The sequence below is a fragment of the Entelurus aequoreus genome, linkage group LG03 (assembly GCF_033978785.1).
Source record: "Entelurus aequoreus isolate RoL-2023_Sb linkage group LG03, RoL_Eaeq_v1.1, whole genome shotgun sequence".
NCBI lineage: Eukaryota > Metazoa > Chordata > Actinopteri > Syngnathiformes > Syngnathidae > Entelurus > Entelurus aequoreus.
Window position 1 is genome coordinate 71,535,038 of NC_084733.1, and position 22,718 is coordinate 71,557,755.

A 22,718-nucleotide genomic window follows, 5' to 3' on the forward strand; every position below is an offset into this window, starting at 1 on the left:
AAAAAACGTGAAATAACTGAAAACATGTTTTATATTCCAGTTTCTTCAAAATAGCCACCCTTTGCTCTGATTACTGCTTTGCACACTCTTAGCATTCTCTCAAAGAGCTTCAAGCACACCTGTGAAGTGAAAACCATTTCAGGTGACTACCTCTTGAAGCTCATCGAGAGAATGCCTAGAGTGTGTGCGAAAAAGTAATCAGAGCAAAGGGTGGCTATTTTGAAGAAACAAAATTATAAAACATGCTTTATAATCCGACTAAGATATTTTTTGGTGGCCCTCTAAGGGGCGTTCGGAGCCCAACAATGGTAAAGAAACACTGGATTAGGGTCGTACGGTATACCGGTATTAGTATAGTACCACGATACTAATGAATCATATTCGGTACTATACCGCCTCTGAAAAGTAGCGGTCCACTGTATGACCAATGTATGATCCTGTAACAACTTGGTATTGGATTGATACCCAAATTTGTGGTATCATCCAAAACTAACGTAAAGTATCAAACAAGAGGAGAATAAGTGACTATTATATTTTAACAGAAGTGTAGATAGAACATGTCATACTTGCGAACCTTGAGACCTCCAATATCGGGAGGTGGGGGGTAGGGGGTGGGGGGGGGGCTTGGTCGTGGTTGGGGGCGTGGTTATTTACAGCTAGAATTCACCAACTCGAGTATTTCATACATATATATATATATATATATATATATATATATATATATTTATATATATATATATATATATATATATATATATATATATATATATATATATATATATATGAAATACTTGACTTTCAGTGAATTCTAGCTATATATATATATATATATATTTATTTTATTTACATAAAAGAAATACTTGAATTTCAGTGTTCCGGTGACTATCCATTAGATGGCAGTATTGTCCTGTTTAACTTCTCCGTTCATGATGAGTATATAATTTCGGCCACCGTGTTCAATGGAGAAGTCTGTTCTACATATTTACAGGCAACATACACCTTCCCCTTCGAACTGTCCTGGATGAACTGAAATTCTTGTTTCCATTCGTTTTGGAACTTGCAAGGGTATGTCTTCATCTTGCTCGTCGACGGCGTCGCCATGTCTGTAATTTCCTCGTTCTTCTGCTTCGTCTCCTTGTTGTGTGCGCAGTTGTGCACTCTACTCTCTAAAAGCCCTAGATGTTATGATGTCATTGGGCAGGCAAGCTGTTTATATTGTGGGAAAGCGGACGTGAGAACAGGCTGTCCCCACTCAGTCTCAGGTCCGCATTGAGCTGGAGGGGGCGTGGCCTCCAGCTCCGGCTGAATACCGGGAGTTTGTCGGGAGAAAATCTCTGCCGGGAGGTTGTCGGGAGAGGCGCTGAATACCGGGATTCTCCCGCTAAAAACGGGAGGGTTGGCAAGTATGGAACATGTTGAAAGAGAAAGTAAGCAGATATTAACAGTAAATGAACAAGTAGATGAATAATTCCTTTTCTACCACTTGTCCTTCATAATGTTGACAAAATAATAGAATGATAAATGAACACAATATGTTACTGCATATGTCAGCAGACTAATTAGGAGCCTTTGTTTGTTTACTTACTACTAAAAGACAAGCTTGCAATAAGAAACATATGTTTAATGTACACTAAGATTTTTTTGTTACAATAAAGTCAATAATGCCATTTTTTGTGGTCCCCTTTATTTATAAAAGTATCGAAATAAATAATTTTAGTACCGGTACCAAAATATTGGTATCAGGACAACACTACTCTGGATTAATCGTTGCAACCCTAAAATACCACACTGGCATGGAAACAGGATTCCTCATTTTCCTCATAGGAATCAATATCTATATTTTAAGATAACAACGTTTGTAAGGTCTAAAGCAGGCCTGGGCAAATATTTTGACTCGGGGGCCAAATTTAGAGAACAAAATGTGTCTGGGGGCCGGTATATCTATTTTTAGGAAAACTAATACAAAACCTCACAATAAAGTCTGATTGAATGCTAAAAAAGTTATGACAGACCATCTTAAAAACGGAATGGAATTTGTAATTTTTCTATAATCGATAAAACCCTGAATATTGAGCACATATGAACGTCACACCCCCTCTCAATCGACATATTTTACAATCAAGCCAAATGCAACAAAAATGCAACAAACACAGCGAAATATAAACGCAAAGGGTAAAAAAACAAGAAACATCTACAATCTGATATATGTGATATATCACTAAGCTTTAGAACTTTCTTGTAAAAATCTCCTTCCACATCTTTCCCTGACACCCACATTTCACACTCTGGAAACACTCTGTGGAAACACTCCCCACCCACACTGTTTGGTGCCTCGCCTGAGCTGCTGTGACTTACATTACCATAGTCACTAGTAGGGTTGTACGGTATACGGGTATTAGTATAGTACCGCGATACTAATGAATCATATTCTGTACCATACCGCCTCTGAAAAGTACCGTTCCGCCACACCCTAAGATTTATTGTTAAAATAAAGCCAATAATGCCATTTTTTCCGGTCCCCTTTATTTAGAAAAGTATCGAAAAGTACCGAAAAGTATCGAAATAATATTGGTATCATGACAACACCAGTCACTAAAATATCATGCAAAAGCGCAGATTCCAATACTTTGTATAGTTCAAGACTTCCGGTCATTAGAAAACATGAGTGCACATCATAATGGCAGCTACAATTTCCATCTTGAAAATCTAAAAAAGTTATTTGGGAATGTCCGGCGGGCCAGATTGAAAAGCTTAACGGGCCCCCGGGCCTTAATTTGCCCAGGTCTGGTCTAAAGACACCCAAGGTCAATCTTGTGCATTTAATCGCAAAAGCCTCTCGACAATTTGACTTCGGGTTTATTTCCCAGCTTGCGCGAGACAAACACAGAACTTGGGGGGGGGGGGGGGGGGGGGGGGTTTGAGCTGGCCAGACGCTTTTTTTTTTTTTTTTTTTTTTTTAGTCACGGGATCCCTCCTCTCGCCTCCAAACTCAAAGCAAACAGCGTGTAATGTCAGAGGATCCGGCGCCTAAGCAAACAAGCTCGTTGGCCGGCACTGCAGCGATGAGAGGAGGCCCTCGGACGAGAGCTATCTGACAGGCGGAGATGTTAACAGCTCCTGATAAGAGAAGAGCCGAGGTGAAAATAGAGAACAGGAAGCACCAGAGGAGCGACTGACAAGGACAATCAGAGATGCGGGGAGTGAGGAAAGACTAGAGCGCCGTTTATTCACTCCTCCGAGCTTTAGTGAGGGCTTAGCATGGAGCTTGTATATCTGACATTTGTCTGACATTTCCCCTCAGAGCTCCGCCTCTTTCATACGGCTCATCGGCCGCAGCCTCTCCAGGCATCGCTGCCTAGTCTGTCTCGGAATGAGGAAAAAAACACACCGATCGGCGCACCCTGGACGCCATCACTCCCACTCAGGTCCAGCATTACCCTGACTTATTAAGTCAGGCAACATTCAGCGGTGCGGGGGCCGCTCTTAAACGCCACACTAAATTGGGCGAACATGTGGGAAGCAGACGTTGTTGTGAATGAAGTGAAAAAGGCCCAGAGGCTGAAGCGGTGTGCTAGGCTGGACAACACTCCTCCTTGCCTCATGGAGTGTAATTTAAGAAGAGACCGGGCCTGTATTGACGAGGAAAAACCGCTGCATGCCTTTGAAGGAACATCTGCACTGAAGGAAAAATAAGACAATTATGTCGGGGCGTAGGAATGAGGAGACAAGCAGGAAGGAGAAGGTTGTTATCTTAGGTCTTAAAAGCAACAGCATGGAATCTTTCACTGTTTAAGCTCACAGTCGTGGAATAGAATTGACTTTAGAGCTATTACAGCCAAGTGACGGGGAGTGCACTACTTGGCTACAACCTGCAGAGGCGCTGTTGATCTGGTTTCAGCTAGATCAGGGATGTCAAAGTGGTTTTCATTGAGGGCCACATCGCAGTTATGGCTGCCATCAGAGGGCCGCTTGTAACAGCGAATAATGGCTGCCATCAGAGGGCCGCTTGTAACAGCGAATAATGTATGAATTTGCCTCCGGATTTCATTACGAATTATATAAATATATTTTAAGTAGACTGTCGATTTTACAGTAAAAACTTCCATCCATCTTTCCATTTTCTTCCACTTATGCGAGGTCGGGTCGCGGGAGTAAAAACTTTACATTTACAAAATTTTACTGTAAAACAGATTTTTTTTCTTTTTTTTTAAAACATTTTACGCTAAATGGAGAAACAGTAGCACTGTTTTTTGTTTTTTTTGGGGGGGATAAGGAAAAAGCTGGCAGCTTAGTTGCCCAAATTTTTGTGTTGATCTGGTAATAATAAGTATGTATATAAAGCCTGAATTTTAAAACAAAGTTAAATACAATAAAAAAAAAAAGACTTAAAAGAAAATTATTGTTATTATGATGATGTGTGATAAGAAAATGCGAGAGCTCTCGTTGTTTTTTTAATTTAAAATAATTTAAATAAAAAAAACACACACACATATACAGTATGTATATATATATTATCCATCCATCCATTTTCTACCGCTTGTCCCTTTTGGGGTCGCGGGGGGTCGCTGGAGCCTACCTCAGCTACAATCGGGCGGAAGGCGGGGTACACCCTGGACAAGTCGCCACCTCATCACAGGGCTATATATATTATATACATATAAATTATATATATAGTAAGTATAAGTAATAATAATGTTTGTTTTTACAAATTATATACTGTATATAGTAAGTATAAGTAATAATCATTTTTGTTTTTACAACATTATATTGTTAATGGAAAAACAGTTCAAGTTCTTTTTTTTTATTCTGGCAACTGAGCTGCAGGTTTTTGTACCGTAAAAACAAATGTACCGTCTATCCATTGACAGTAATACACCGTTAAAAACAACAACCGTAGATTTTACAGTCAAAAACTGGCAGCTCAGTCAACAGAATTTTAACACAAAAAACAGTAGTAGTTTTTTTCAAGTTACAGCAATATGTTGTAAAGAACACTGTACAAATTATTGTCATTAAGTATTTTTATTTAGACAAACACATGTTTGGAAAGCATAATAATATACTGTAATATTTGTTGCAATATTGGATACTATTAAAGTTTAAAAGGTATGCAATTTCAAGCAGTACATATATTTATTTCTGTCAAAATTTAAAAAATCCATTACATTTAGTGAGAAAATATTAAGTACTTTATTGACACATATCATTTCCAGGTGTTTGCGGGCCAGATAAAATGATGTCGCGGGCCAGATCTGGCCCCTGGGCCTTGAGTTTGACTCCTGTGAGCTAGATGGTCGCATAAAGGAGGACAACATGACTTTTTGTCATCCATCTTTTGAAAAACATGATTGTCACCATGGGTGGAGAAATTATCGATTTTTGGGTGCATCGCGATTCGGACTATGGACAAACGTACAAATATGGATTATTTAAGTATGTTAAATAAAGCAATACAGACAGGTTTCAAAATTTAGAACTAGCATGGACACACACAAAGCAATACACAGCAGGAGTAGACCAGGACCTTGGGCTGGGCGATATTAATGAAAATTGTATCACAATGTGGGTTTTATATTGATCGAGATCAATGATGATTGATATGTTTTATGACCTATTGAAAATAAGGGCCAGGAGAAAAAAATATTAAATTCAAAAATGTTTATTTCAAATGTAACCTTATTCTTATTATAACCCTTTAGCTATTAATGCAGAAAGGAAAACACAACCATGGAAAACACTCAATCAATGTAAACAAAATTCTAAAATCACATTTGCACCTAACGATAACCTCTTAAAATGAAAGTGCACGAATAAGGAATACGTAAAAAATGCTGAATAAACTGTAACAAAATAGTGCGAAGTGTGAAAATGTAAACATAGAGAAACCTGAAAAGAACTATTTCTTTTGTATAAGTTACAGCTGTGCTCTAAAGGGTGAGGGTGGCTAAGGTGGTGTGATATTACCAGTGTTGGTGGGGACGAGCACCTTGCATAATTTACAGACCTCATTGGTCTGAATATGGTCCGTTTAAAAGAATTTAAAAAAACTGCAATACTGTTGGGGTGACTTTTCCTGTTCTTTCAACAATTCCTTCGTCACTCATTTCTACTTTCTCTGTGCCTTTTTTCATGCAACCTACCTTGCCTTGCAACTTTTCTGGTTTATTCCGACGAAAAAGAAGAAAATCTCCTCGAATGTTTTATCAAAAGCATATTCTATTGATATCCATTATGTGCCTACCGCAATATATATTGATATTGTTGTGTCGTACCGGCCCTATGTTTTGGGATTAATCGCATGAGTTAAAATGACAACTTTGACAGCCCTAATACTAATACATGAATTAAACGTGCATCAAAAATGCAATAAAATCAACACTACCCATATTCGCACGGATATAGAAACAAAATGGCGTGGCCTGTATCAAATCTAACCCAATTTGTCCGGTCTTATCTTGCGGATTAAAAATACTTTTAAAAATGTCAATGGAATTTATAAATGATGGGGCGCTTTACATAAACCCACAAATTGTAGTCAAATGAATTGACTATCCCAGTCCATCCTCGTCAGGCTTCAGTGCGTCCTATTATAACGTCTTATTTTCCCACAGTGTCCAGCCTCTCTGAAGCTTTTATCTGCAGCCTTGAGACTTCATGGCGGGATGAATGCATTCACCCTGACCTCTGTCTGGGCCTCCGAGACAGTTTCAAAGCATCCTCCCGTGTGGGGGTAACAACAGAGGGTCTTACGCTCGTTTTACACCGCAACCGACGCGGGGCAACAAGATCAGGTTAGGTCGATGCCACCAATGACCGTTCGTAGACCTTGAAAACATATATTTTCAAACCACACTAAATCTTTTAAATCCATCGCCGATGTTTTATGGATCAAAACAATCGATAACAGCATGCAGGTCAGCCTACACGGCCGCAAATCAACCCAAAGCACAACAATAAAGTCCACCAAGAAGCACTGGGGGGAAGTCACTAGGGAAAGGGCGCAAGCTTGATCTCCACTATTTGTTCTGAGGGATTGGTGGAGAGAAGAAGGGGTGGGATGTGGGGGGTAGTGTTGGAGACTTTCGTCTGACCATGGGAGCAGTAAACAGGTCTCCAACAGAAACCAGTCAGAAGCATTTTCCCAGCATTATCTGAAGGTGAAGGAATCCCGGCACAAATTAAGGATCCTGCTAGACTCCATGAGATAAGATCAGAATCCTTCAAGTTGCTGTCATCAAAAAAAAAAAAAAAAAAACCTGGCTGGAAATGCTTTTGGGACAAATCCAAATTGACAACTATTGTTTGGGTTTAAAGGCTTTTTAAAACAGACTGAAGGACCCCTGACAAAACCCATCATAGGCCCTTTTGTTGTCCAACAATGAAAGTGCGTGACCCTTCCCTTGCGCTCGAATAATCATTCCTGACCCCGACCTTAGGAGGAAAATGTTGGGAGCAGTGCATGGGTGGCCAAAGGAAATGGATACATTGTATGGGAAACACAATACTCTGAGAAGGACGCACTTGGAATTTGAGTCAGGGACCAAATAGACTGCAACCAAAAATGTCAACCGAGTCAATTAATCGGTTAAATCGATTTGAAAAAACCTTTAGTTTATCGTCAAAATAAACTTCATAAACGTTATATAGATTTACCCGGTCACAACATTAGGTACACCTGCACACTCTCCGATTGAGTCGGACTGCATTGAAAAAGTTTCTTTAGTAGTATTGATGACACTGCACGTCGCATGTCGGTGTTATTATGCTCTAGCGACTATTTTACTAAAATAATACATTATTCTACCTTAGCTTGTGTTTCCTCAAATTCAGCTGGCCTCAACAGAGCTCCCCCGCACCTTAACAAAAATGTCCAAATTAGGGGTGGGTGCTAAATCCAGTACTTTTTTTGGCACAGACCAAATCCCGCCGGTCCTTCCGGGCACCGATTCACGTAAAATCCAACAGTGCATTTGGCAATCACCCCAGCAGCACTGAGAGCGGACTCAGCCAAACTACCTCTCGGGAAAGTAGCAATTTTCAATACCAACAAAGAAATTGACTCAAACACGCTTCATTGTAAGTAAAGTAAGTCTCCAATTTTCACAAAATGTGTTAGCTTTATACTAATATACATTGGCTTTGCTATTGACATGCTACTGAATAGCATTAGCAATTTTACATGGCGATTTCAACGCTTCCAAATTTGTTGATCAAAACTACAAGATGCAAGTTACAATCAAACAGCTGGTGTGTAATAAGTACAATACTTACAGTATCACCATAAACTATACACTGCTGCCATCTAACATCTTGGACTTGCAACTGTAATTGCAACTTAATGTGAGACTTGCAAATCATACTAAGACAGATGATAATAAAACGAAATACAACAACTGAACAGCAGTTACCGTAATCAGCTCTTTTTCAAATGTTGCCATTAAAAATGAGCCTTTAATATCAAAAACAAATAATATTTAATAACACACAAAAATGCCAAAAGTTGGTACAGTTGAGTACCGGTATCGATTCCCAGGTACGGGGAAATGGTACCACATCGGTTCAAATGTGATCGGTCCATGTAGGAACGTCCACCTCAATGTGACATCACAACGTACAGTAGCCACACTGAAAAATCCAGCAAATAGGAACATCCAGAACTGCGTGCAAGCTCACGCCAAAATGCATGAACTTCATAAAGTGTCTTAACTACCTACTGTAAGTCATATATTACTTTTTTTAACGTTAATTTATTTAACAGCTTCGGACCTATTCATAGTCATACAGTTTTTCAATATTTGTAATGTTTTTTAAGTTTTATGCTCTTTTTGTAAAAGCATATTTTTAAAAGAACAATATTTTTTTATTATGGGAAAAACACAAAATATTCAATATTTCCAAAGACAAGTTGCAAAGTTGAATACTTCAGATAAGTTAATTACAGCCTTTAATAGGTCAATGATTCATACCACCACTGATTCTGATGCATTATTATTTTTGGAGTGTTATAAGTGCTGTAATCTGTCGTCATCTAGTGGTTTAGTGGGCACATATACACGCTGGCAATAGACACAACATGTCTTTAAAACCATATTTACACACCTCTCTGCAGCAATAACAACCCACCACCATCATTGTTTACTGCATTTAAGTAATTTGTTTTCAGATTTTTACGATAAACAACCATAAAAAACTTTGTGTAGCAGGGGTGTCCAAATTTTTGACTGTGGGGCCGCATTGAGCTACAAAAATTTGTCCGGGGGCCGAAAGGCGACTGCATACAATAACTATATACAGTATATATACGTTTGTATATATATATATATATATATATATATATACATACATCCATTTTCTGCAGAGAAGCCCAGGACTTCCCTCTCCCCAGCCACTTCGTCCAGCTCCTCCCGGGGGCGTTCGGGTGGCATCCTGACCAGATGCCCAAACCACCTCATCTGGCTCCTCTCAATGTGTATATATTTATATAGCCTATACATTTATATGTGTACGTATTTTTATAATAAAATGGATATATAATTATTAATATTAGAATTGAATAATAAGAGCAAATGAAAGTTCGACTCCTACCTTGTTTACCTTTGTGACGGCTTCCTTAACATTTTGTAAACAATCAGAAATATCAAGCATTTAAAATGCGGCAAACATGGATAAGTGTGGAGAGTTTTTTGCATTTTTCCCATCATGCCTTGAAATGGATTTAAATGGGTGTCACTTAGATTTGTTTATGGTAGTTATCTGTTAACAAAGTTCAGTGAGCAGGTTGTGTTGTGTGTGACATGTTTGTTGACTTTTTGTGCTGGTTGTTTTTTTTCTGTGCCATGATTAGGGAAGGTTGTTTGGATTGGGTCGTATAAGTGAATGATGTGCATGTAGTCTTTAAGGAGTACACTCCGTGGTGTCTGGCCTAAGTCACGTTGTCCACAAAATAGTGTCCAAAAAGCCCATATCAAACCACCAGATATTTAAATTTTACTATGTAAACACCCTACCTAGCCAGATTGACTCTGCCATCTCGCGGGCCAAGGAATGAATGATATGTCTCTCGCTTTAATCAGTGGTGGAAAACTGTAATTACACCCAAAACAATTGTTCCTTGTATTTCAAAGTGAGATTCTTAGCATATATAACATGTCAGGTATTCAGTACAATGGAAAATATGTGTTTCACTGGGCAACCAAAATGGGCAAAGTGGCTAAATGTATTGTAAATGATTCTCTGCTATTAGGAAGAATTTTGCAAAAAGTGCCATGATGCCATTTGAAAGAAAAACCAGTTCAAAACAATGCGGCCAACTTTTAGCCCTCTAACGTCTAAATTGAACAGATTTGTCAACAATGGCTGAGATAGGCTCCGCACCCCCGCGAACCTGAACGGGACAAGCGGTAGAAAATGGATGGATGGATGGAAATAATTAAAATGCAATTAATGTCCTTTTTATGATCAAGGCAGACCCTAGGGTTACGCGCTCGGAGTCACATGACCCTCCTCTGAACTGTTTTTTCACACAACCCGAGTGCTGGACCCGAGTTGAACAGGGATGACTCTCCCCCAGATGATTCGTCAATACATCCCCTTTCATAAATTCCCCACTCCCCTTCAAAAAAAAAGTCCCTAAGGCAAATATTTAACTGACAAGTTCCAGACAGGTAGACTAGCTGATTTCTTGGCAGAGCGCGTTCAACCTCAAGCAAAGTAGGCCTCCCCACTAATACCCGCCGCTCTATACTGCAGATCCCTAAATAGCCCTAAATACGAGACGACCCTATACAATGAACAGGGCAGAGATGTTTGCACTGGCAAGAAGAGGACAATCCTACAGACGGAAATGAAGGCAAAAGACGACAGGGCTTCACAGGATTTGTCAGATTCTATGAATGAAAAGCCAACATGGAAGACTAAAAAACTCAGAGGGAACTGAGCTTACCTTTCTGACATCGGTTGGAGGTCCAGCAGCGGTATTCCTGTTTGTTATTGAAGGTGGTCTTGCTGACAAAGCGGGTTGTCCTCCATGATGCCAGGACAGACATTGTCACACTCCTTGGTCTTCTTATTCCCACTCACGATATTGTTAAACTCTGCATCCATAATCAGAGACCAGTCCACAGAGTCCAGGTAGCAGAGCTCGGCGTTCTTCTCGATCCGGACGGCCCCACGGGTGATGTTCCTCAGGTTGTACAAGCCGATATCCTTCAGGCTGAACATCTCGTAGACCACCAGGCGTAGTTGTAGAAGAGATTTCGCCCGCGGATGACGCTCAGGTTGGGAAAGAGCGTGCTCAGGCTGTCCAGGCCGGCGACGCGGAACAGCAGAAGGTAGTCGGTGATGACGGTCAGCTTGGGGAAGTTGAGGGAGCGGAGCACCTCCTGGTTCTTGGTCTTGCTGTTGTTGGTGTTGATGAGGAGGATCTGCAGGTAGCCCTCCACTACAGTGCAGTTCTCCAGAAACTTGAACTCGCTGATGTCGTTTCGGATGTCGATACTGGGACCGCAGACTGGAAGAGACATGTGGTCAAAGGGTCAATTAGATGCTCCGTTTGAACGATTTTACATAAATGTGCTCCTTAGTCACAATGCAGTTACAGTGGGTGTCTTTCCGTGCTGAGTGAGATATTTCAAGTTAAGCCACGCGTCATAAATATAATAAGACAGTTTGCATGTTCTCCCCGTGACTGAGTGGGTTCCCTCCGGGTACTCCGGCTTCCTCCCACCTCCAAAAACATGCCCCTGAGGATGTGTTGGCCCTGCAATGAGGTGGCGACTTGCCCAGGGTGTACCCCGCCTATCGCCCGAATGCAGCTGAGATAGGCTCCAGCACCCCCCGCCACCCCAAAAAGGGACAAGCAGTAGAAAATGGACGGGATGGATGGTTGGGGAGTAGAAGACTCAGCTTTCAAAAACAAATGCTGTACATAAAGTCATGTGAAAAAATTGAGGGGTAGTTAACACGTCCTTCAACCTTTATATATCATATCAAGACATAGAGCAGAACGGAGCCGCTTGTCTTCCGAGCCTGGGAGTGGACATTTGACACCAAGGGGACTGGGGCCGTCCTCTCGCATGCTCACAAAGATGTAAACAATAAACAGCATTTATTATTGATGACAAGCAACTATTACCACGTGTTTTCTCATAATGTGATTGTCTTTCAATGGTTTATTTTTGGGTTAGTTGGAGCACCTTCACCGACGCGACCTGTCATGTTGCTGAGGTGTTAGAACATGACTCATGAACCCAAACCTAGATGTGAACATGTTTCAGCAAATGCAAAGTGTTTGAGAGTGGCAAAATATTAGGAACCACTTTGAGTGAGATGCAGTGCAATGCTGCATCACGTATACATAACAGGGTCCAAAATAAACATTATTATGCGAGGGTGTACCCCGCCTTCCGCCCGATTGTAGCTGAGATAGGCTCCAGCGCCCCCCGCGACCCCGAAGGGAATAAGCGGTAGAAAATGGATGGATGGATGTTTGTAAAGGCAGATTTTTTAATATTGTATTTTTTTGTATTGTGCATTGTACCTTTTAGAGCACAGGTGTCAAACTCAAGGCCCGCGGGCCAGACATCATTTTATCTGGCCCGCAAACACCTGGAAATGTTATGTGTCAATAAAGTACTTAATATTTTCTCACTAAATGTAATTGATTTTTTTCATTTTGACAGAAAAAAATATATGTACGTCTTGAAATTGCATACCTTTTCAACTTCAATAGGGTCCAATATTGCAACAAATATTACAGTATATTATCATACTTTCCAAACATGTTTTTGCCTAAATAAAAATAAATAAAAATACTTAACTTTACAGCAAACTACCCATCAAATGAATAAAAATGACAATACATTTTACGTTGTTCTTTACAGCATATTACTGTAAATTGAAAAAAAACTACTATTGTTTTTTTGTGTTAAAATTCTGTTGACTGAGCTGCCAGTTTTTGACTATAAAATCTTGTTTTTGACGGTGTACTACTGTAAATGGAAAGACGGTACGTTTGTTTTCACGGTAGAAAAACTGGCAGCTAAGTTGGCAGAAGAAAAAAAAGAACTTGCACTGTTTTTCCATTAACAATATAATGTTGTAAAAACCAATGTAAATTTAACACAAAAATGTTGGCAACTAAGCTGCTAGCTTAGTTACCAAACTTTTGGCCTGTACTGTATACATATATATATATATATATATATATATATATATATATATATATATATATATATATATATATATATATATATATATATATATATATATATATATATATATATATATATATATATATATATATATATATAAGGGCTGCAACAACTAATCGATTAAATTGATTAAAATCGGTTATAAAAATAGTTGGCGATTAATTTAGTCATCGATTCGTTGGATCTATGCTATGCGCATGCGCAGAGGCAACTTTTTTTAATTTATTTTTTTATAAACCTTTATTTATAAACTGTAACATGTACAAACAGCTGAGAAACAATAATCAAAATAAGTATGGTGCCAGTATGCTGTTTTTTTCCAATAAAATACTGGAAAGGATAGAAATGTAGTTTGTCTCTTTTATCCGATTATTAATCGATTGATCGAAGCAATAATCGACAGATTAATCGATTATCAAATTAATCGTTAGTTGCCGCCCTAATATATATATACTGTATATATATATATATCTATACATACATCTACACATACATACATACATACATACATACATGCATACATACATACATACATACATACATACATACAAAAGCAACAGATTTATAATCTGTTGCTTTTGATCACAGATTATAAATCAAAGCTTTATTCTAATCAACTCAAACGATGAATCGTTGCAGCCCTAGGATAAACTGTGACATGGAGGAATAGAATATATTTTAGGAAGGAACAGAATGAATTTTGATTTAAAAAAAGATAAGAGTATTCAATTGATTAACAATAAAATGTTTTCCTCGTTGGATCATGGATAAACTTCAATTGGTCGTCAAGGGGTAATTAGTTTGTCCAAACACAAATATAAGTTGTTTAAGAATAATAAAAAGTGGAGAGGCTACGTGTTATTTGGACGTATTTAACATTTTCTTTTTGACTGTTTTGCAGCACGTTGAAGGTCGGGGCGTCAACAAGCGTGGCAGGAAATGCCTCGACATATGAGCTCCTTGCTTAAACCTGTTATGTTCTTACAGCGGCTTAGCGCAGTGGAGCAGCCTCTGTCACAGTGTGTCCAAGGAGACAAACAACCATGTTTTTCAACTGCAGTTCATGATCCCAGTCAAAACACAGACTCAACATGGCCGTGAAGGCGGCGTCACGTGGGCTTTGTCGGATTGTTTTAAGTGACAAAACGGCAGCGGAGACGTGTTTATGCGTCCCTGACCAACTGGTTGTATTAAGAATGATGACAAATCAAACTGGTGCTTCAATCAAACACAAAGCCCGCAGGCTGCAGACTTTGTTTTGTTTTCATTGAGAATTTTCTTGCCGCCAGCGAGTGCGGGAGGAAGGAGAGGGCAGAGGGGTGGAGCTACTGGCACACAAAGGCTAATTTGTTTGTTCGTAGAGAAACTCTCAGCCCCCACTTCCTGATGAGACCATTATTAAAATGAGGGTGCAGGGAATGAAGAGGCCGGGGGGTTGCAACTTGCAAACTGAAACCCTAAAGGGCAAGAGGGACAGAAAGTTAAAGGGGATTCGGGGAACTGCACTTTTTTTTTAATTTTGCCCATCAATCATTATCAATCATTATGAGAGACAAGAACACATGTCTTTTTTTTTTTAAAGGTAATAGGGTGATTAAAAAAAACGCTTGGAAGATGTGGGTAATTGGAGTCACCGTTCAAAGCCCTCTAAAACAACTTCCAACCTTTTATATACACACTCCAAATCTATATATAATGTAGGAACAGACGACTTTCATAACAATATGTAATATGTTCAATATTTACCAGATTTTGATCATTTTAATCACTGCCAGGACTGATTTCTTCAGCGCATTGATTTATGTTTCCATAGCAACGCACTTCTGACTTCTGGCATCAACTGTGTGTGCCTACTTCCGGAAACATACGCGCGTGTGCGTTCTAATCATGGAAGATTCGGCAACAGACAACAAAAACGACTATTTTTGGGCAAATGAGGATTAAGAACCTTATCTTTTTGAAGCTGAATATACTGAGGATGAACTACTGCTTATAGAAGCGAGCACGGAGGAAGAGTGAGACGTTGGAGCAGACAGAAAACCGAGAGAATGAGATGAAAGTGACTGACGCTGCAAAATGTGGAATTTGAAGGTATGTTATTTCGACATAAATGGAGTGCTTACCCAAAATGTCCCCGGCCAGCTGGACCAAGCAGACGAGTCACTTTAATATTGGCCATGATACAGGCAGCACGTAACGCATGTTAGTTTAACTACAGTACATACCCTCTGTAGCTAGCTCAGCTGTGTACAAACGAAACATGAAATGCAGGCTAATACTTCATGATTGTTCATGTTTTTCAGTCAGTACAGATTGATGTGCTATCACAGTGTTGTGCATTACAAACTCATACTCGTTTCGGGTGCTGACGTAAAAGCTAGCATATCTCTTTCCGTAGTTAGCTTTTACGGCTAACATCGAAGCACGCGGATGTGTTACTACGCTAGAAAAATAGTTCCTCAGTGTTCGCTCTTACAATAACTATGTTACAACAGCTTGGTTATTATACAGGTTACGGAATGTAAATGAAGTATTTAATGTTGTAAGTTTTTTAATGCATTTTTAATGTGATTTAGAGGTAGAATCGATTGCTCCCATTAGCTGCATTGCTAGCCACCTAGAGCAAGCTGTTTTTTAAATGTTAGAATGCAAAAGAATAACAAAACCTATTGTCTTCCTGTCTCTCATAAGGATTGTGAACAATAGGCAGTTCCACTTTAAAGGAACTTCTCTCTTCATTAGTTAACCACCCGGAATGCCAATAATTTACTTCAAAAAGAAAAAAGAAAAAGACGATTGAGAAACTTAACAGGGAACTGCACTGTTTTTTGGAATCGTTCACAATCATTATGAGAGACAAGCAGACAAAATGTTTTTTTTTTGCACTTTCTAACATATAAAATAGTCTCGTTCTAAGTACCGAGGAGTGCAGCTAATGGGAGCAATCAATTCTACCACTAAATCACTTTAAAAATGCATTCAAAAACCGTCAACAATACTTCATTTACATTCCGTAACCTGTATAATAACCAAGCTGTAGCGACATTGTTATTGTAAGCGTGAACACTGAGGAACTCTTTTTCTAGCGTAGTAACACATCAGCTTGCTACTGTATTAGCTGTGAAAGCTAACTACAGAAAGAGATAACCTAGCTTCTACCGAAACACGAAACACATTTGCGTTTGTAATGCACAACACTGCAATAGAACACCACTTTGTACTGACTGGAAAACAAACAATCATATTATAGTATCTGTAAAGTATTAGCCTACATGTCATGTTTTGTTTGTACACAGCTGAGCTAGCCAGACAGCGTATGTATGTAGTTGAAATAACACGCATGGCGTGCTGCGTGTATCATGATCTGTATTACATTTGTTTGTCTGGACCAGCTGGCCGGGGACGTTTCCTGTTGATTTTGGGTAAGCACTCCATTTATGTCGAAATAGCTTGTCTCCAAGTTCCATATTTATAGCGTAAAAATCGCTCCTCTCCCGGCTTCTGTCTGCTCCAACGTCTCACTCTTCCTTTGTGCTCGCTTCTATAAGCAGCAGTATATTCCGCTTCAAAAATATAAGGTTGTGAATCCTCATTTGTCCAAAAATAGTCGTCTTTGTTGTCTGTTACCAAGTCTGCTGTGATTAGAACACAGGACATAGGAACACACATGTTGCCAGAAGCCAGACGTGCAAAACTATGGAAACATAAATCAATGCGTGGAATAAATCAGTCCCGGAAATGATTGAAATGGCCAAAATACGGTAAATATTGAACATATTATATATTTTTATGAACGTCTCTGTTACTACATTATGTACAGACTTGCAGTGTGTATATAAAATGTTGAAATTGTTTTAGAGGGCTTTGAAGGCTACAACGGTGAATCCCATTAGCCGCATTTTTCAAGCGTTTTTTTTTTTAGGGATGATAAATGCTTTAAAATGTAATATCGGAAATTATCGGTATCGGTTTCAAAATTATCGGTATCGGTTTCAAAAAGTAAAATTCACGACTTTTTAAAACGACGCTGAGTACACGGACGTAGGGAGAAGTACAGAGCGCCAATAAACCTTAAAGGCACTGCCTTTGCGTGCCGGCCCAGTCACATAATATCTACGGCTTTTCACACACACAAGTGAATGCAAGTCATACTTGGTCAACAGCCATACAGGTCACACTGAGGGTGGCCGTATAAACAACTTTAACACTGTTAAAAATATGCGCCACACTGTGAACCCACACCAAACAAGAATGACAAACACATTTCGGGAGAACATCCGCACTGTAACACAACATAAACACAACAGAACAAATACCCAGAACCCCTTGCAGCACTAACTCTTCCGGGACGCTACAATATACACCCCCCCACCTAAACCCCGCCCACCTCAACCTCCTCATTCTCTCTCAGGGAGAGCATGTCCCAAATTCCAAGCTGCTGTTTTGAGGCATGTTAAAAAAAAAAATGCACTTTGTGACTTCAATAATAAATATGGCAGTGCCATGTTGGCATTTTTTTTCCATAACTTGATTTATTTTATTTTGGAAAACCTTGTTACAATGTTTAATGCATCCAGCGGGGCATCACAACAAAATTAGGCATAATAATGTGTTAATTCCACGACTGTATAAAATATCGGTATCGGTTGATATCGGAATCGGTAATTAAGAGTTGGACAATATCGGAATATCGGATATCGGCAAAATAGTCATTATCGGACATCTCTAGTTTGTTTTTTTATCATCTTTTTTAAAAAAAGACACAATAGGCAAAATTCCCCAAAAAATTGTAGTTCCCCTTTAAGCCTGCAGGCTGCTTCTGATGGCGGCCGGTGAGTCAGTGCACGGCGAGGCCAACAAAGCCAGAGCGGCGTCTCGATGGCTTTCATTCATCGTGACGTAAACAGGAAGAGGTGCCATTGAAGGCAGGCCAAAACGAGTCTGCTTCTCTTTGCGCTTCACACTGCTGAGTAATAAACACGCCCAGTGGAATAGCATCTGTCGGCTCATGTTTATGATTGATAAACCTTGGCCTCCACTAAAAAAAAAAAAACACGCCCTCTAAAACATGACCCCATTTTGTGACCCAACCCGAGCTTAATGGGCGCCTAATCTGATTTTGATTCGGTAAACAGAGGCTATTTTTAAACTAAATTAGTGTCCCTTTCAGATGACGGCGACACCAGCGCCAAATATAGACTTAGAGAGACCGAATGTCGCGCTGTTTATTTTCACGCCACTGACAGAGCATTCTGGGAAAAAAAACTCATAATTGCATCCCTTGCCAGACATGCAGCTGTAAACTCTGACAATATTAAGAGGGAGATTTTTCTCTCTTCTCTCCCGTGATGAAGGGGTTGTTTGCAACTTACAAAGAACACCACTAGCTATCTTATGTTACCATTAGCGGTTTCACAGATCGTTACTTTTTTTTTTAACATATTTTCGCAATTATTAACTATATTAAATAGAAATTGTTGGGCGGTATAATGGTTTGGCATTCATGGCAGACACCATAGATATACACTATATTGCCAAACGTATTTGGCCACCCATCCAAATGATCAGAATCAGGTGTCCTAATCACTTGTGTATAAAATCCAGCACTTAGGCATGGAGACTGTTTCTACAAACATTTGTGAAAGAATGGGCCGCTCTCAGGAGCTCAGTGATTTCCAGCGTGGAACTGTCATAGGATGCCACCTGTGCAACAAATCCAGCCGTGAAAGTCCCTCGCTACTAAATATTCCAAAGTCAACTGTCGGCTTTATTATAAGAAAATGGAAGTGTTTGAGACAATAGCAAGTCAGCCACCAAGTGGTAGGCCACGTAAACTGACAGAGAGGGGTCAGCATAGTGCAAAGACTTTCTGCACAGTCAGTTGCTACAGAGCTCAGAACTTCATGTGACCTTCCAATTAGCCCACGTACAGTACGCAGAGAGCTTCATGGAATGGGTTTTCATGGCCGAGCAGCTGCATCTAAGCCATACCTCACCAAGTCCAATGCAAAGCGTCGGATGCAGTGGTTTGAAGCACGTCGTCACTGGACTCTAGAGCAGTGGAGACGTGTTCTCTGGAGTGATGAATCGCGCTTTTCCATCTGGCGATCTGATGGACGGGTCTGGGTTTGGAGGTTGCCAGGAGAACGGAACATTTTGGACTGCATTGTGCCGAGTGTGAAATTTGGTAGAAAAGGAATTATGGTGTGGGGTTGTTTTTCAGGAGTTGGGCTTGGCCCCTTAGTTCATGTGAAAGGATCTTTGAATGCTCCAGGATACCAAAACATGTTGGACAATTCCATGCTCCCAACCTTGTGGGAACAGTTTGGAGCGGGTCCCTTCCTCTTCCAACATGACTGTGCACCAGTTCACAAAACAAGGTCCATAAAGACATGGATGACAGAGCCTGGTGTGGATGAACTTGACTGGCCTGCACAGAGTCCTGACCTGAATCCTATAGAACACCTTTGGGATGAATTACAACGAAGACTGAGAGCCAGGCCTTCTCGACCAACATCAGTGTGTGACCTCACCAATGCGCTTTTGGAAGAATGGTGGAAAATCCCTATAAACACACTCCGCAACCTTGTGGACAGCCTTCCCAGAAGAGTTGAAGCTGTAATAGCTGCAAAAGGTGGACCGACATCATATTGAACCCTATGTGTTAGGAATGGGATGGCACTTCAAGCTCATATGTGAATCAAGGCAGGTGGCCAAATACTTTTGGCAATATAGTTTATTTCTAAGTGTATGCCTAAACTAGTAGGGGAAAAGTGTCTAAAGTTGTAGACGACACTAGAACAACAACAACTTTTTGCTGCGTACGGTTGTGAAATATGTCATGTGATTGAAACAATAACACTTTTACATTTATTTATTCATTTATTTTGTAATTATTCAAATCAAATTAATTAGTGTTGGGCATTGTTTGAATTTGGACGATTCCGGTTCCTCGTTTCGATTACGGTCCCCGACGATTCTTGATGAATAGTGTCTGCTTCTTCTTTTCACCTTTTCCTGGCGTGTGTGTATTACTTACATGGTTGTAGCAGGAAGTTAAAAGTTAGCGCCTTCTAGGCAGCCGTGTAAAGAATAACAAACACCCGCTTTGTAGGGCTGGGCGAGAAAATGATATCAAGATATATCCCGATAGACACGTAATGGATATCATTAAAAATAGCGTTCGATAAAACCTTCGATATATATTTTTTGGGTTTTATCGCCCAGCCCTCGTTTCAAATAAAAAACTAATACATTATTCAAAAGTCCTAACTTTACAATAATAAAGTCATAGTAATAACTACAAAAAGTTGGAATGTTTGTAACGTGGACGGGGTCGAGGAGGCATGGTGATACGCGGATTGTTCTTCCGACGATGATGCAGGAACTCAGAAGACAGCGTGCAGGTAGGACAATGATTTATTAGCATAAATCATACAAAAATACAAAATGGACAAAACACACACACAAGGAACGTTAGCAGTTGCGTAAAGCAAACAAAAGCACCAGACTGAGTGATGGGAAAAGGCAGAACTAAATAGCTCTCTGATTCGTGCTCGGGAACAGGTGAGCGTCCCGAAAACTAATCAGAGGCAGGTGAAAACAATAAATAACCATGGCAACCAAGGAGACACAAAACAGGGGTGCTGAAAGCCAACAAGAGACATTAAAGGCCTACTGAAACCCACTACTACCGACCACGCAGTCTGATAGTTTATATATCAATGATGAAATCTTAACATTGCAACACATGCCAATACGGCCGGGTTAACTTATAAAGTGCAATTTTAAATTTCCCGCTAAACTTCCGGTTGAAAACATCTATATATGATGACGTATGCGTGTGACGTCACTAGTTAAACGGAAGTATTGGTACCCCATTGAATCCAAAAAGCTCTATTTTCGTCTCAAAATTCCACAGTATTCTGGACATCTGTGTTGGTAAATCTTTTGCAATTTGTTTAATGAACAATGAAGACTGCAAGGAAGAAAGTTGTAGGTGGGATCGGTGTATTAGCGGCTGGCTGTAGCAACACAACCAGGAGGACTTTGACTTGGATAGCAGACGCGCTAGCCGACGCTAGCCGCCGACCGCACGGATGATCGGGTGAAGTCCTTCGTCCTTCCGTAGATCGCTGGAACGCAGGTGAGCATGGGTGTTGATGAGCAGATGAGGGCTGGCTGGCGTAGGTGGAGCGCTAATGTTTTTATCATAGCTACGTGAGGTCGCGTTGCTAAGTTAGCTTCAATGGCGTCGTTAGCAACAGCATTGTTAAGCTTCGCCAAGCTGGGAATTATTAACCGTGTAGTTACATGTCCATGGTTTAATAGTATTGTTGATCTTCTGTCTATCCTTCCTGTCAGGGATTTATTTATTTTGTTTCTATCTGCATTTGAGCCCGATGCTATCACGTTAGCTCAGTAGCTAAAGATCTTCGCCGATGTATTGTCGTGGGGATAAAAGTCACTGTGAATGTCCATTTCGCATTCTCGACTCTCATTTTCAAGAAGATATAGTATCCGAGGTGGTTTAAAATACAAATCCGTGATCCACAATAGAAAAAGGAGAAAGTGTGGAATCCAATGAACCCTTGTACCTAAGTTACGGTCAGAGCGAAAAAAGATACGTCCTGCACTGCACTGTAGTCCTTCACTCTCACTTTCCTCATCCACAAATCTTTCATCCTCGCTCAAATTAATGGGGTAATCGTCGCTTTCTCTGTCCGAATCTCTCTCGCTGCATTGTAAACAATGGAAAAATGTGAGGAGTCCTTCCTCCGGTGACGTCATGCTACTTCCGGTACAGGCAAGGCTTTTTTTTATCAGCGACCAAAAGTTGCGACCTTTATCGTCGTTGTTCTCTATTAAATTCTTTCAGCAAAAATATGGCAATATCGCGAAATGATCAAGTATGACACTTAGAATGGATCTGCTATCCCCGTTTAAATAAAAAATAATAATTTCAGTAGGCCTTTAAACCTAAGCAAACTATGATCCGGGCAACTGATCATAACAATGCTACAAGAAAAAGTCAATAAAAAGGTATAATAATACAAAAAAACTATAAAAGGGTAAACAAGTAGAAAGATTGGCAATTTAACAAGAATAAATTAAGTCAGAAAAGTGTTTAAAGCCCAAATATGACAAACAACATGGCTGTGTGCATGACCAAGTGACCATGGCCATTGACTTGGTGCATTGTTTTAAGTCCTTCTGTTTCTTTCTATTATGCAAATCCGTGTGTATCAAGAATCACTTGATGGAGGAGTCATTATCGCATTTATTACAAGACTGGATTAGTGTGCGCCTCGTGCTTGCGAGTTAAGAGCACATTCATGAAGGCTTTGGTCACATCACACTTTGTCGGTTCGCCGTGACGAGCGGCTGACGTCAGCTTGTTACAAAAGCAAAAAAGACTGCTGCGCCCCGAGTGTTCATATTAGCCTAAAACCTGCTCATGGGGATTAACGCTTCTCCTACGTCATTATGTGGTTCTTGACAGAGAGG

At 40.0% G+C, this 22,718-nt stretch overlaps 1 protein-coding gene across 1 annotated transcript in view; it reads right to left on the bottom strand.

The window, feature by feature from the left end:
- The window catches only part of igf1ra (insulin-like growth factor 1a receptor), a 195,121-nt gene that overhangs the window by 155,039 nt on the left and 17,364 nt on the right, over positions 1–22,718 (bottom strand). Inside the window, 3 exon segments of the mRNA XM_062042591.1 lie at positions 10,943–11,003; positions 11,005–11,237; positions 11,240–11,509. Of these exon segments, the coding sequence (XP_061898575.1) occupies positions 10,943–11,003; positions 11,005–11,237; positions 11,240–11,509 (564 nt within the window).